The 15,013-nt window shown below is 37.8% G+C and overlaps 1 protein-coding gene across 5 annotated transcripts in view; it reads right to left on the reverse strand.

Annotated features, from left to right (window-relative positions):
* AUTS2 (activator of transcription and developmental regulator AUTS2) overlaps positions 1-15,013 on the reverse strand; it is a 1,216,826-nt gene that overhangs the window by 662,222 nt on the left and 539,591 nt on the right. For all 5 annotated transcript variants that reach the window (XM_032254887.1, XM_032254883.1, XM_032254886.1 and 2 more), the window contains one exon: positions 11,041-11,142. In XM_032254887.1, coding sequence (XP_032110778.1) covers positions 11,041-11,142 — 102 coding nt within the window. The remainder of the gene's footprint in view (positions 1-11,040; positions 11,143-15,013) is intronic.

Here is a 15,013-nt window from a genome sequence, read left to right on the forward strand (position 1 = left end):
CTATACCTGATGAATAAAAAGAATTCCACTGACATTTCTTGACAACGGAAATACTGACATTTGCAGGAGAACTCATAAATATATGGACAGGAATGGAAAAAGGCATAAACAAACTATTAAGGAAAAGGAAAATGTGGCACAAATTTATTTAAAAAGAGAGAGAGAAATAAATACCAAGAATCCTTGTCAGGTTGAAATTAGATTACCTAATCTAATTTCAATGATGAGGGAAGCTCATTCTTGGTAGTGGCTCATGTCTGTGAAACAACCTGGCATGGAATAAAACCTCAACAAAGATTTCAAGAGAGGGTGGGAGAGAGAGAAAGAAAGTAAGACAGAAAAAGAGAAAGAAAGAGAGCAAGAGAGAGAAAGAAAGCAAAGGACAGATGCTGGCATGGATGGATGAACAGTGGCACTGTGGGATACACAAATCAATAAAAACTCAAAGACAAAGGGTGATTTGAAGAGAAGGGGTATCTAAAAAAGAAGAAGAAAAATGATTTCAAATATAAATAACAGAATAATAGGATTAGAAAACTGTGTACCACAAGACTTCTAAGAATTTGATCTCTTTTCATTATTTTCTGAGATGTTTCAAATTCTTGATAAATTTGAACCCTTGAAAGGTATTAAATATTTTTCTGTCTTCTCATAACTAACAACCAAACCCAAAATTCTTTCAAAGAGAGAGGTGGAAAGAGTCATATTCATATAGTTGTTTAAATAAAGCATTAAAGGAGTTTACTTCCACAGTGTGTTGGGAAGTGTTTGGTAGAAGTGACATTGAGGCTGACATAAGGAAAAGAAAAACAAAGAAAGAACAAAGAACAGAAATAAAATAGGCCCGAGCATGGAGGCTCAGGCATATAATCCCAGGGCTTTGACAAGCTGAGGAGGGCAGATCACCTCAGGCCAGGAGCTTGAGACCAGCCTGGCCAACATGGCAAAACCCCACCTCTACTAAAAATACAAAGAATAGCTGGGCATGGCGGTACATGCCTGTAGTCCCAGCTACTCAGGAGGCAGAGGCACAAGAATAGTTTGCACCCAGGAGGCTGAGGTTGCAGTGAGCTGAGATCATACCACTGTACTCCAGACTGTGCGACACAGTGAAATGCTGCCTCAAAAAAATAAATAAATAAAAGAATAAACAAAGGCAGGAAGATTTTAAAGTGCAAACAAGGCCAGGAGTGGTGGCTCGGGTCTGTAATCCCAGCACTTTGCCCCCACAAGGTGGGCAGATAGCCTTAGATCAGGAGTTAGAGACCAGGCTGCCCAACATGGTGAAACCCCGTCTCTACCAATAACACAAAACTTAGCCAGGCATGGTGGCACACACCTGAAATCCCAGCTACTTGGGAAGCTGAGGAAGGAGAATTGCTTGAACCCAGGAGTGGGAAGCTGCAGTGAGCTGAGATTGTACCACTGGACCCCAGCCTGGGTGACACAGAGAGACTCTGTCTCCAAAACAAAAAAAAAGGAATTAAAAAAAAAAAAGGTACAAATAAAAATACTGGCTCAGAGGTACTACATATAAATATCCAAGATGGGGAAGCAGAGGAGGGAGAGAGGATGAAGATTAGGCTTCACACTCCCTTGTGGAGGACTCTGCAGATCACTCTCAAATGTGGGGACTCCATCCTTGAGGCGAACCAAAGAACTTACACAGGAAAAGTTCAATATTAGCTCTGTCTCTTAAAAACAAACAAAAAACACTCTGGACTTATCATACAGCACACAGCAGAGGAAACAGAGTACAAATGAAATCACTGAGCGCCTACACAAATTATCTGTGAAAAAAGGCATGAGGACATCTGAGACAGTTGCAGTGTCAATGGGAGGATAAACATACTCAAATATCTCTTCAAAAATAAAGTCAGCAGTTGAGCGTGGTGGCTCACACCTGTAATCCCAGCATTTAAGGAGACTGAGGCAGGCAGATCACCTAAGGTCAGCAGTTTAAGACTGGCCTGGGCAACATGGGAGAAACCCCATTTACTAAAAATACAAAAATTAGCTGGGCATGGTGGCAGGCACATGTAATCCCAGTGACTCGGGAGGCTGAGGCAGGAGAATCCACTGAACCCGGTGAGCCGAGATTGCACCATTGCACTACAGCCTGGGCAACAAGAGCAAAACACCGTCTCAAAAATATATATATAAAGTCAGCAGAAAAATGAGAGTGGTGACTAAGCACACGGGGTAAGAAAGATAGGAAGAGATAGAGCTTGACTTTGAGAATGCCAGCTCTGGAGTTGTATACCTGGGACAGGGAAATAAGAGAGACAGTTAAAGGTCAGAAAAACAGAAGGCAAAGAATAATGAGGATTTTATTTGGGAGGAAGAGTTGAATTTATACTGACTGAGACAGGCAGGTTTCATCAGATTGACAGAGACAAAAAAAAATTCAAAATAAAAAGAATAGAGAAGGTTCCTAAGGGTTGCTCTAAATCTGATAAAAAAAGAGAAGAGGATAAATTTTTTTAGCACAAAAGACGTGCCAAGAACTATGCCAAGTGATTCAAATGCATAGTAGTAAGTCATCTTCAAAAAATATGGAACATTAAGGCCATTTTACAGATAAATAAACTGAGGCTTATAAAGATCACATTATGGGGTGGTGTGGTGACTCACTCCTATAATCCCAGCACTTTGGGAGGCCAAGGTAGGCAAAATCACCTGAGGTCAGGAGTTTCAGACCACCCTGGCCAACACGGTGAAACCCCACCTCAACTAAAAACACAAAAATTGGCTGAGTGTGGTGGCACATGCCTGTAATACCAGCTACTCAGGAGGCTGAGGCAGGAGAATTGCTTGAACCTGGGAAGTGGAGGTTGCAGTGAGCCAAGGTCGCGCCACTGCATCCCACTCCAGCCTGGTGGTGACAAAGCAAGATTCTACTGGGCAGGGTTTGGGAGGTAAGAAAGATCACATTCTTTGCCTAAGGTCACATACAATGAATAGCAGAACTTCTATTAAATCTTGGTCTGTTTGTAATAAATGCCATTAACATTTCATAATTAGAGGATTGTTTGATTTATTAAAAGTTTTTAAGTAAGTTGTGCTCCTAATTTCTGACAAAATTCCTCAATTACAAAATTCTGTTTAAGTCAGAAACAATGTTTTCCCCATTGAATAACTCATCGTAAATAATTATTAAATGTATATTCAATTATTCCCCTAACTTTTCCCTAGTGACTAACCTAAACAAGTTACTATGTCTCCTTGAATGTAGACAATCTAAAAGTCCTTGTGGCCAATTATGCCCTCCCAGCAACATGGTCTGGGAATACATAATTTAGAAAAGAACGCATATTTGGGTTTATTATTATTTCTTTTTTTAAGACAGAGTCTCACTCTGTCACCCAGGTTGGAGTGCAATGACACGATCTCAGCTCACTGCAACCTCCACTTCCTGGGTTCAAGCAATTCTCCTGCCTCAGCCTCCTGAGTAGCTGGCACTACAGGGGAGCGCCACCACACCTAGCTAATTTATTCATATTTTTAGTAGAGACAGGGTTTCACCATGTTGGCCAGGCTGGTCTTGAACTCCTGACCTCAAGTGATCCACCCGTCTCAGCATCCGAAAATGCTGGGATTACAGGCATTAGCCATCATACGTGGTTGCATATTTGTTTTTTTAAGCTTTACCCGTGTGTGAAATTCTCCAGCTACACTGAAATTCTTCTTATTCTTTTGGTATAACCCATTCAAAAACACAAAGCTTGAATAATTTAGTATTTTGATTAGCCTCACTTGAGAATAAGACTCAACTGCCAAAGCTCCTAAAAATACCACTAAAGTAGGTGAAAGGCTGACTGAAATTTTCATCTTAGCTGAAAAACAAGCTATGGGCATGATGGACTAACAGGGACTGAATGTATTCTCCCACCTCAAGCAACTAAAAACTCGACAAAATTTATGAAACAGGAGTTTCTAGAAATTGGGTAAGAGAGAGTACAAGACAATAATATCTCAGAGAAGAGAGAAAAATAGGATGACCCTTAAAATTTTCCCAACTTACTGCCTGAAGAGTTTTCATGCCACAGCATTCGCAGTAGGAGGTAACTCAGGTGGAATCCCTGAGTCTTTAAGTCAGAGTTGAGAATAAGGGGAGGCCAAGACAGGCAGAACTACAAGGCAGAGGATAAGGAGGAGACAGCATCACAGAAAGCAAGAATCATGAAAGCTGCGGAAAGGTTTCCCTCTAGTTTCCACCTGATGACTAATCAGCACATCTGTGGGAGAAAAATACTAAAGGCAAGCAAGACAACCACTGGAAAGGAGGGAGAATGTATATAGCTCACAAAATGCAGGGAACAGTTTGTTTTTTCACAGTCTACAGGGGAAAAAACCTTGTAATACATTAGGCAGAGTACTCAGTCAGCATGGAAGAAAAATTATCTTTAGACTAAAGGTTGTTCAGGCCTTGCCCAAGAAAGTACAAAAGCAACCCTCAAAAAAAGAAAAAAAAGGAATCTCCAAGTAACAAAACAGTATCCCAAAATGAGGAATGCTTATAAAAATCAGAAATACCCAGCACCCAACAAGGAAAATTTTATAATGTCTGGCATTCAATAAAAAATTGAGAGGCATTTTAAAAAGCAGGAAAAAAACAACCAATAGAAACAGGCCCAGAAATGACACAGGTGACAAAATTAGTACACAAGGACAGTAAAATATGCAATAACTATTTTCTATATGTTAAATGAAGTAAGTGAAAGAATAAGCATAATAAGAACTAATATGCGATTTTTACAGAAAAAAAACAACAACAAAAACCATTAGTCGTCTTTGACTCCACCTTCTTACTCTCTGATAGGCATTAAAGAAGACTGAAGCAGCCAGTCACAGTAGCTCATGCCTGTAATCCCAGCATTTTGGGAGGCCAAGGCGGGTGGATTGCCTGAGGCTGGGAGTTCCAAACCAGCCTGGCCAAAATGGAGAAACCCTGTCTCTACTAAAAATACACAATTAGCTGGGTGTGGTGGTGCATGCCTGTAGTCCCAGCTACTCAGGAATCTGAGGCAGGAGAATCGCTTGAACTCAAGAGGCAGTTGTTTCGGTGAGCCAAGATCATGCCATTGCACTCCAGCCTGGGCAACAAGAGTCCAACTCTGTCTCAAAATAGAAAAAAAGAAGATTGAAGCTGGACCCCTTCCTTACACCATATTCAAAAACCAACTCAAGATGGATTAAAGACAAGTGTAAAACCCAAAACTATAAAAACCCTGGAAGACAACCTGGGTGATACTGCGCTGGACATAGGAAAGGGTAAAGATTTCATGACTAAGTCATCAAAAGTAATCACAACAAAAGCAAAAATGGACAATTGGGATCTAATTAAATTTAATAGATTCTGCACAGCAAAAGAAACTATCAACAGAGTAAACAGACAACCCACAGAATGGGAGAAAATATTTGCAAACTATTCATCTGACAAAGGTCTAATACCCAGCATCTATACGGAACTAAACAAGTTTACAAGAGAAAAACAACCCCATTAAAAAACAGGCAAAGAACATGAAGAGAAAGTTTTCAAAAGAAGACATATATGTAGCCAACAAGCATATACAAAAAAGCTCACTTTCACTGATGATTAGAGAAATCAAAATCAAAACCACAATGAGATATCATCGCACCAGTCTTAATGGCTATTAATATTAAAATGTCAAAAAAGAACAGATGCTGGCGATGCTGCAAGAAAAAGGGAACACTTATAAACTACTGGTGGGAGTGTAAATTAGTTTTTAACTGCTGTGGAAAGCAGTATGATGATTCCTCAAAAAGCTAAACGCAGTACTTCCATTTGACCCAGCAATCCAATTACTGGGTATAAACCCAGAGGAATGTAAATCATTCTACCATAAAGACACTTGCATACAAATGTTCACTGCAGCATTATTCACAATAGCAAAGACATGGAATCAACCTAAAAGCCCATCAATGACAGGTTGGATAAAGAAAATTTGGTACATATAAACCACAAAATACTACATAGCCATGAAAATGAAGGTGATCATGTCTCTTGCGGGAACATGGATAGAGCTAGGGGCTACTATCCTCTAGCTACTACCCTCTAGCAAATTAATGTTGGAACAGAAAATCAAATACCACATGGTCTCACTTATAAGTGGAAGCTAAATGACAAGAACTTATTAACAAATGGCCGGGCATGGTGGCTCATGCTTGTGATCCTAGCACTTTGGGAGGCCAAGGCAGGTGTACTGCCTGAGATCAGCAGTTTGAGTCCAGCCTGGGCAACCAACACAGTGAAACTCCGTCCCTACTAAAGTACAAAAAAATTAGCCAGGTGTGGTGGCATGCACTTGTAGTCCCAGCTACTTGGGAGGTTGAGGCAGGAGAACTGCTTGAACCTAGAAAGCAGGAGAGTTTGTAGTAAGCAGAGATCCTGCCACTGCACTCCAGCCTGGGCAATGGAGCGAGATTCCATCTCCAAAAAAAAAAAAAAAAAAAAAAAAAAAAAGAACGCAAAGATGCTGGGGTCTACTTGAGGGTAAAAGGTGGTAAGAGGGAGAGGGGTAGAAAAAATAACTATTGGCTACTGGGTGATGAAATAATCTGTACAACACACCCCTGTAACATGAGTTTACTATTTAACAAACCTTCACATGTACCCCTGAAACTAAAATAAAAGTAAAAAATAAATTGCTAATTCTCTTTCAAGAAAAAATGGGGCATCTTTATTGTCTAAAATATTATGCAGATAGGTGTTGCTTTGGTATCCAAAAGAATGATTCTGTAGGTTGACTTGTTAAAAGCTTTCATCTCGGCCATGCGCGATGACTCACACCTGTAATCCCAGCACTTTGGGAGGCTGAGGCGGGTGGATCACCTGAAGTCAGGAGTTCAAGACCAGACTGGCCAACATGGTGAAACCCCATCCCTACTATGAATACAAAAAAATTAGCTGGGCATGGTGGCAGGCACCTGTAGCCCCAGCTAATAGGGAAACTGAGGCAGTAGAATCCCTTGAACCCTGGAGGCTAGGTTGCAGTGAGCTAAGATCGTGCCGCTGCACTCCAACCTGAGCAACAACAGCAAAACTCCGTATCAAGAAAGAAAAAAAAAGTTTTCATCTCAGCATATTTCAGATTGCCACAGATTGCCAGAGTTTCAATAAAATGAAAGCAGAGTAAGCATTATGACAGCCCTTGACACAAGACTCTGCAATCTCAGACCTGCACATATGTAAGGAAAATGTGAATAGAGGTCTCAAATTTCACTAAATGCCCACTTTTTGGGTCATTTTTCTTTCTTTCCTTTTTAATAATGTTGTTGCAAAAAACATGCATTTTAAAAATTAATGAACAATAATGCCTACTATATGCCCACAATTTTTTTTAAGTAATAAACAACATGAATTAAAAACGTTTCATTGACTGACTTGACATAAGACTGACAAGATTTTATAACGTCTGGCATAGAATGAAAAATTGCCAGGCATACAAAGAAGCAGGAAAATATGACCCATAGTGAGGAGGAAAAACAACCAATAGAAACAGGACCAGAATTGACACAAGTGACACAATTAGTAGACAAGGATGATAAAAGCTATAATAACTATTTTCCACATTTTCCATAAAGCGAAAGCAAAATAAGCATTATTACAGTCCTAATTATTTTTACATTTTTTAACAGAAAGTTTGCCATTTTCACCATTTTTTAATTGTGCAGTTCAGTGACATTAATTACATTCATAACATTGAGCAACTGTCATGACAATCTACTTCTAAAATATTTATATCATCCCCAAAAATAAATCCTGTAACCATCAAGCAGTAACTTTCCTCCTTCCCAGTCTCCATCCCCCCAGTTCCTGGTAACTTCCATTCTACTTTATGTTTCTATGAACTTGCCTATTCTAGATACTTCATAGAAGTGGGATCATACAATATTTGTCCTTCTTTGCATTGCTTTTCTTTACAATAATATTTTTAAGGTTCATCCATATTGTAGTATGCATTAAAATGCCAATCCTTTTTATGGCTGAGAATATTCCATTGTGTGCATATCAGCCAAGCTGTCATGTTTTGTTTATCAGTTCATTTGTTGATGAACACATGGGTTGTTTCCAGTTTTTAGCTACTGTAAATGATGCTGCAGTGAACACTGGCATTCATGTCTCTGTTTGAGTTCATGTTTTCCATTCTTTGGGGTACATACCTAAAAGTGAAATTGCTGGGTCATATGGTAATTATATGTTTCAGCTTTTTGAGGAACTGCCAAGCTGTTTTCTACAGTGGCTGCATCATTTTACATTCCCATCAGTAATGTATGAGTGTTCCAACCTCTCCACATCCTTGCCAGCACTTCTTATTTTTCATTCTCTTTTAAAAAGCATACCCATCCTACTAGGTATAAAATGATAATCTCATTACGTTTTTAATTTGCATATCTCTAACAACTAATGATTTTCAGCATTTTTTCAAGTATCTCTTCTTTGTATTTCTTCTTTACAGAAATATTTTTCAAATTCTTTGCCCATTTTTGCATTAGGTTGTCTATTTTTATTATTGAGTTATGGGTGTTCTTTACACATTCTGGATAGTAAACACTTACCAGTTATATGATTTGCAAATCTTTTCCCCATTTTGTTCGCTGCCTTTTCACTTTCTTGACAATGCTCTTTAGTGTACCAAAGTTTTTAATTTTGATGAAGTACAATTTATTTTCCTTTTTGTTGTACATGCTTCTAGTGCCAAATTGAAGGTCATGAAGGTTTACCTGTATATTTCCTTTTAAGAGTTTTACAGTGTTCACATTTATATGCTGGTCATTGATTCATTTTGAGTTTATTTTTGTATATGGTGTGATGTAGGGGTCCAACTTCATTTTTTTTTTGCACATAAAAATCCAGTAGTCTTAATACCATCTGTTGAAGAGAAAATTCTTTCCCCATTGATGTGTCTTGGCACCCTTGTCAGAAATCAGTTGGGCATACAAGTATGGGTTTCCTTCTGGGCTCTCCATTCTATTCTGTTGATCTGTATGCCTAGTATTAGCCAGCACCACACCATTTTGATTAACTATAGCTTTGCAGTGAGTTTTGAAGTTGGTAAGTATGAGTCCTCTAACTTTGTTCATTTTCAAGACTGTGTTGGTTATTAGGGCCTCATGCCATTTCATATGTATTTGAGAATATGCTTTTCTATTTTTGCAAAAAACGCTGTTGGAATTATGATAGACATTGCATTGAACCTATAAATAGCTTAGGATAATGCTGATATCTTAATAATAATCAGTCTTTCTATTCATGAATATAGAATGTCTTCTGCCAATTTCTTTTGATCTAAAAGAAAGCGAGTTATGGGAAACAAGCCAAAAGATCCAATGGTGGTTCTTGTCCCCTAAAATAACATAGCTTTCATTTCTCTACTCTATGAAGAAAATATGACTGACTAATCCTGGAATAATTTCTAGGGTCAATGAGATATTATATTAAAAGTATAACAAAAATCTCAGAAAAACAGCTATTTAAACATTAACTGTTTTTGTTAACACCTTAGATAAGAAAAGCTGTCATGGCTTTATAATTACATAGCTCCAACACAAAACTAATCAAACACATTAACACACAATGAAACACATTCTTACACACAGAAGCACGCACACAGTAAAAGACTGTTAGTACTCTTTATTTACATACTTTTGATAGTATATCACAGAGGAAGGGGTAGTAATTATCTATAACTAAGATATTGAAATACCACAGAAGTAATTATATTTTGTTCAATTTACCTCTTGTAAGAATTCAATGTCTCTTACATCACATCTCATCATAAACCTCACAAACTATCATAAGAGGTGCAGGTAGGTGGTTGTACCTTAGAGTTATCTCCCTTGGTTGATGGAGAGATGGCTGTGGTTTTATCACAGAGAACTGTTTCGTATGCTATAGCGGTCTCCAACCATTTATGTTAGTAGACATCTCTCAGTAAAAAAGTGTTAAGTATACATTCCTTAGATACGTGTATTTAAAAATTATAGACAACAACTATTCCCTGCTCTTTAAACTGAATACTAGTAAAGTTTACTTTTTTTAAGAAAAAAAAAGTACTAATATTTTCTTTCTGAATTCATTGAATCATCTTATACTCTACAGTGAACAGCATACTGCTTTAGAGTATGGTATTTAAAAAAAAAGAGGGAAATAAAAGATTTTGCTCCTCAGTACATATCCTTTATTTCTTCTTAATACCCAGACACTTCAAAGTGCTATCTCTTTTTGTCTTGGTCTACTCTCTCACTTATTCTGTTAATGCTGCTTAATTGCTATAAACAATAAAAAGTTCTCTTTACTTGATCCACTTCACAAAAGAGTTTCCAAGTGTTGCTCTTGGGGCAAAGATGAGTTAAGAATGCTGATATATGACATATGAGTAAAGAAGGCAAGAGAGTCCAAAGAAGGGTAGGTGGTTCTCAGAAGCAGCAGTGGGGGAAGCTGCCCTGTTGGTGGGTAGGAGACTGGAGAACAATCAAAATCACATCTAGAGGGCCAATAGACATCTCAAGAGGCATGATGCATTCTTACAAGATTTTCCTCCCAGAAACCCATCAGGAAATGTAATTCCTTCTCTTGCCAAGTAAGTGGCTGGTTAGTCACCACTCCCAGCAGGAATAAAAATGACAGAAAGGGATTGTTACCAGTTTCCTAAGTGAAGAAATTACAAATAGCTAAATGATGCCATTCCCCAGTCTCAGCATTACTCGACTACTTCGTTCAGCTGTAACACAGATAATAAAAGTATCATCATTCCTCTTTGTAGTCTGTTGTTTCTAAGATAACAAATACTTCCTCATACCTGATGATTTGTCAAAACACAGTTTTGGTCAAATGACATTTTAAAATGACACCATAACTACAATGCCAAATATGTATACAAAGAAAGTGTGAACCACAATGCTTGGGTAGACAAAAAGAATTCTAAAGATGAGGGAAAGTTATGTAATTCAGACCTGAACCAATGGTGTGCATGTGGCCTAGTGGTTTTGGTTGATTTTTTTTTTTAAACTTACATCGCTGAGCCTTTCCCGAGAGCTGCTCCTGTGGAAGCCCTTGGATTCTCCACTGGCACTTTCACTGTCACTGTCCCTGCAGCTGTTCTGTCCTGGCTTGAGCTAAAGGCAAAAGAAGAGAGAAAAAAGGAAAAAGTCAGTGGTCTGCTTCTTAATTTCTGTTTTTGAGCCTTGTTAAGAGTGAAAAATTTAAGGTCCTGATCTTCAATATTCTTCTCAGTTTCTGAATACTGCCAGGTAAGCTGCCATAGAAAAAACACAGAGGGCAGAATAAGCAAAATATTCACCATGAAATGTCAATGTAGAGAAAAGAGTGGGCAACCCTTAAACAAACACCTGAAAAGCCAAACCAAGGTCCATAAATTAGAAAGTAGTCTTTCCCTCAAATTTTTTCTTCTGTTCCACTGCAATTTTTCTCAATAAAAAGATCACAAACATTGAATAAACTAAAGTGAGATTACATCAACTATGATTTCTCATCTTATTTCTTCTGTCTTGTCTCAAAAACAGAAAGAAAGTTTTTCTTCTCCTAGGAAAAAATGATGACATTCTGTGATGTTATCCTTCAACCCCTGGGGTGACACCTAACGATCTTGTTTATTGAGATAACATCCTAGAGGTTTCTTCCTGGATATTTAAAAGTACCAGTGAAGACATACAGATTAAGTAAATTAAATCAGCACTTATTCAACAAATAACGTATTTAGTGCCACATTTGGACTAGAACAAAGTGCTGAAGATACGGTACCATACCAAAGAGAAAAAAAATGTCATCTCATTAAGTTTACATTCTAGTGGTTTCTACACATTTAACAAGCTCTGGTTTTCCATTAAAAATGAACACACACATATATTTGAAAACCATCAGTCTATATGAGACTGTAAGTCATAAATATATGGAGCATTGGTCTATAATATCATCACCAACCACATTTTCAGAAACATCAAGCAATGTAGTTCAGGTTAAAAGTTACAGCGCCTTTACAATGCACCCAATATAACAAGACAAAGGCAGTACAAGACAAGCAAATACAACAACACAAGGAAATACATGTTCAATGAAACCAAAAAGTTGTCAGGGAGGTTCAGAGAAGTGATTTCTGAAGCCCTTAATTTTAAAAGTAGATTAAACTCATATGGCTGAGAGGACAGTGAAAAATACTCCGGATAGGAGGAAGGCAGAAAGCAAAGACAGAAAAAGCAACAGGCTAGGAAATGATCAGCAGTCTCATTTGAAATAGTTCCTTTGGGGAGACAGTAACAAGAAACATTAGAGACAGGTGAAAGAATGAAAACATGGAAAATCTCAAACTAATCGTAAGCTCCATTTTTCTAGACAGGAGAAATGGAAAGAACAGAACAGGCAGTAAGTAGTAAACTTTTGCTACTTTAAAGAATAGCACAAGCAATAAGTAGCAGACTTTTGCCTGCAGGATTTCAAATGGCTATGGTGTGAAGGGGAAGATGAAATCAAGATGAATAGACAGTGAGGCTGACTCAACATTCCTTGGACCTATAAAGTACCTCTTTAAAGACGACAGTTCAGACCTCACTTTTGGTGATACCATTCACAGAGTAAGCTTCCCCCAAGTCTTCAAAACAAGGCATTCTTTTTTGCTATCAACCTTTCCAGAAATCCACTTTTATCACTTTCTTCTAAAATCCCTTTCTCCAGGAAGTCCTCTATAAAGAAGCCCAGAAAATTGATGCTAATTTTACTTTGTATCCTCCTAAGCTCTTAAGTACTTAGTTTTCTCCTCAGTTAATGCTAAACCTCCTCATTCCAAGTTAATTCAGATGCAAGTTGTATGAGCCTTTTGTTATTACTATGGAATAAAAGTTGAGAATATTGTCATTCTCTTCAGGTTTTCACTTTTATACTGATAAAGAAGAGATTTAATCTAAAATGAACATCACCTTGTATCCGTTTCCTGAACTTTTCCTATCCATTCCTATTCTGCATTTTTTCACATCAGATTCCCTCTATCTGGAATGCTCACCCTTACCTTCTCTGTGCTTCTGATGTCAAGATATTTTTTTACAACTCAGATCTTATCTCCTCTGCTATGGTCTTTGAAGAGCTCTTTCTTTCTGTATTTTTTTTTTAATATGTCTTCAAAATTTAGCTAGCATGTCATTCTTCATTAAATGCCTTTGATAATTATGACACATTTTTCAAGCTCAAAAAGGCCCATTGTTATAACAAAGTTATACTGAAAATAAAATTTGCATGTGGCATGGGCCCTCTAATTCATAAGCAATATCAAACAGTGCTCCCATTGATTCTGAGATAAGTAAGGACAGGTAGAACTACCTCCAAGATATGGATGAAAAAACAAAGAGATCAAAGGATGTGCTCAGAATTAGGCAAGGTATCTTAAGACTACAACCCACGTCACTATTACCCTTTGCTCCCTAATTTTCAGTATAGTTAGATGTTTACATTTGACATGGAAGTAATGATTCCACAGCATATTAGTATTCTCCATATAATATGTTTTCAATTTATTTGTGGTACCTGATTATAGTACATCCACAAAGAAAATAATCTTGCTAGGTGATATTTACCAACATGTTTATGGCTGGGCATGGTGGCTCATGCTTATAACTCCAGCACTTTGGGAGGCTGAGGCAGGGGATCACCTGAGCCCAGGAGTTTGTGACCAGCCCAGAAAACATAGCAAGAACCCATATCTATTTAAAATAATAATAATAATAATAATAATAACTCAGTTCCCAACTTAGATGCAAGGTGATACACATTCAGCTGGGAACTAAGGATATAAAGAGCATCAAGGCTTTTCCTAATATCCAACAGGCTTAACAAAACCTGGGCATTGCACCTGGGCCTTTTCCATGCTTCTTCATGAAAGGAAAATGATGACTTTACCAAGGCACAAAAACAGACTCAGTGGCCCTGACATAAATTATCTGACTAAATGTTTATCTAGGCTAAGGGCAAAACCCAAGAAGGACTGAAAGGAAGCAGCCTGCTAGTCTTCTCAGCGCCCTGCCAGCAAAAAGCACTTCAGTGAATTCTCTTCAGAGAGCCTTACATAAAATCCACCCCTACAACACCCCTTTCTCCTCTAAAGCCAGGCTCAAGTTTAAAGGAAACTTAGGATTTTAAGTTGTCAGACAGCTCAATATTTCAAAGAAATGAACTGACTACAGTAAGTACTAAAGCTAAACCACAAGATTTCAGGCAAAGAAGTGTTCACTCCTAATCCCATGAATATATTTTCAAACTAGCATTTTAGCCACATCCAATGGATCATTTGGGGTAGCATAACTAACTCAGAAGTTGTAATCCTTCACCTGAAATTCCCAGCTATTACCTACAACCAAGAGACATCACAAAGGCCAGGTGCTGGCTTAAACATTTAAAGAGCTAAGAAAAATTGATCTCCTTGCATTGATTTGTATGAGCATCCGTGGCAGCTATTACAAGAAAGCTTTTCTTACAACCAATGCAATACGATTTCTTACCATCAGCCTTTAGATACTTCAGGACCTTGTTTATTTAAAGATTACTATAACCCACTCTCTAATGTAAGAAGTTTTTCCCCATTAGAATATTACATATTAAATAGTTTGGGCACCAGAATGAGAACAAAACAAATAAAATGAAAGCAAGTTGGTATCTGGCATGAGTGGCAGTAATTCTATCAATGAGATTAACATCTTTTATGAAATATAAGAAGCCAGTTTGTTTTTAATTAGATTTCATTGTCAACAATATATGCTCGAAATTCTGAAATTGTGATCTCATTGTAGTGTTAACTGTTATTAATGGCTAATTAGGAAAATAACAATCCACGGTTATATCACCGCTAATGAACATGTAACAAAGTCCCATCACCCTAGACTGGATGAAGGTATAGCAAGTCTGTGCACATCTGCTCAGCATTTGTGAGCTGGGCTGTGTCATTTTTTTCAGCTTGGATATGGAGAGTTTCAAAAAGATACTAGA

This window comes from Sapajus apella, unplaced genomic scaffold (genome assembly GCF_009761245.1).
Source record: "Sapajus apella isolate SASKATOON/1434 unplaced genomic scaffold, GSC_monkey_1.0 scaffold88, whole genome shotgun sequence".
NCBI classification, from domain to species: Eukaryota; Metazoa; Chordata; class Mammalia; order Primates; family Cebidae; genus Sapajus; species Sapajus apella.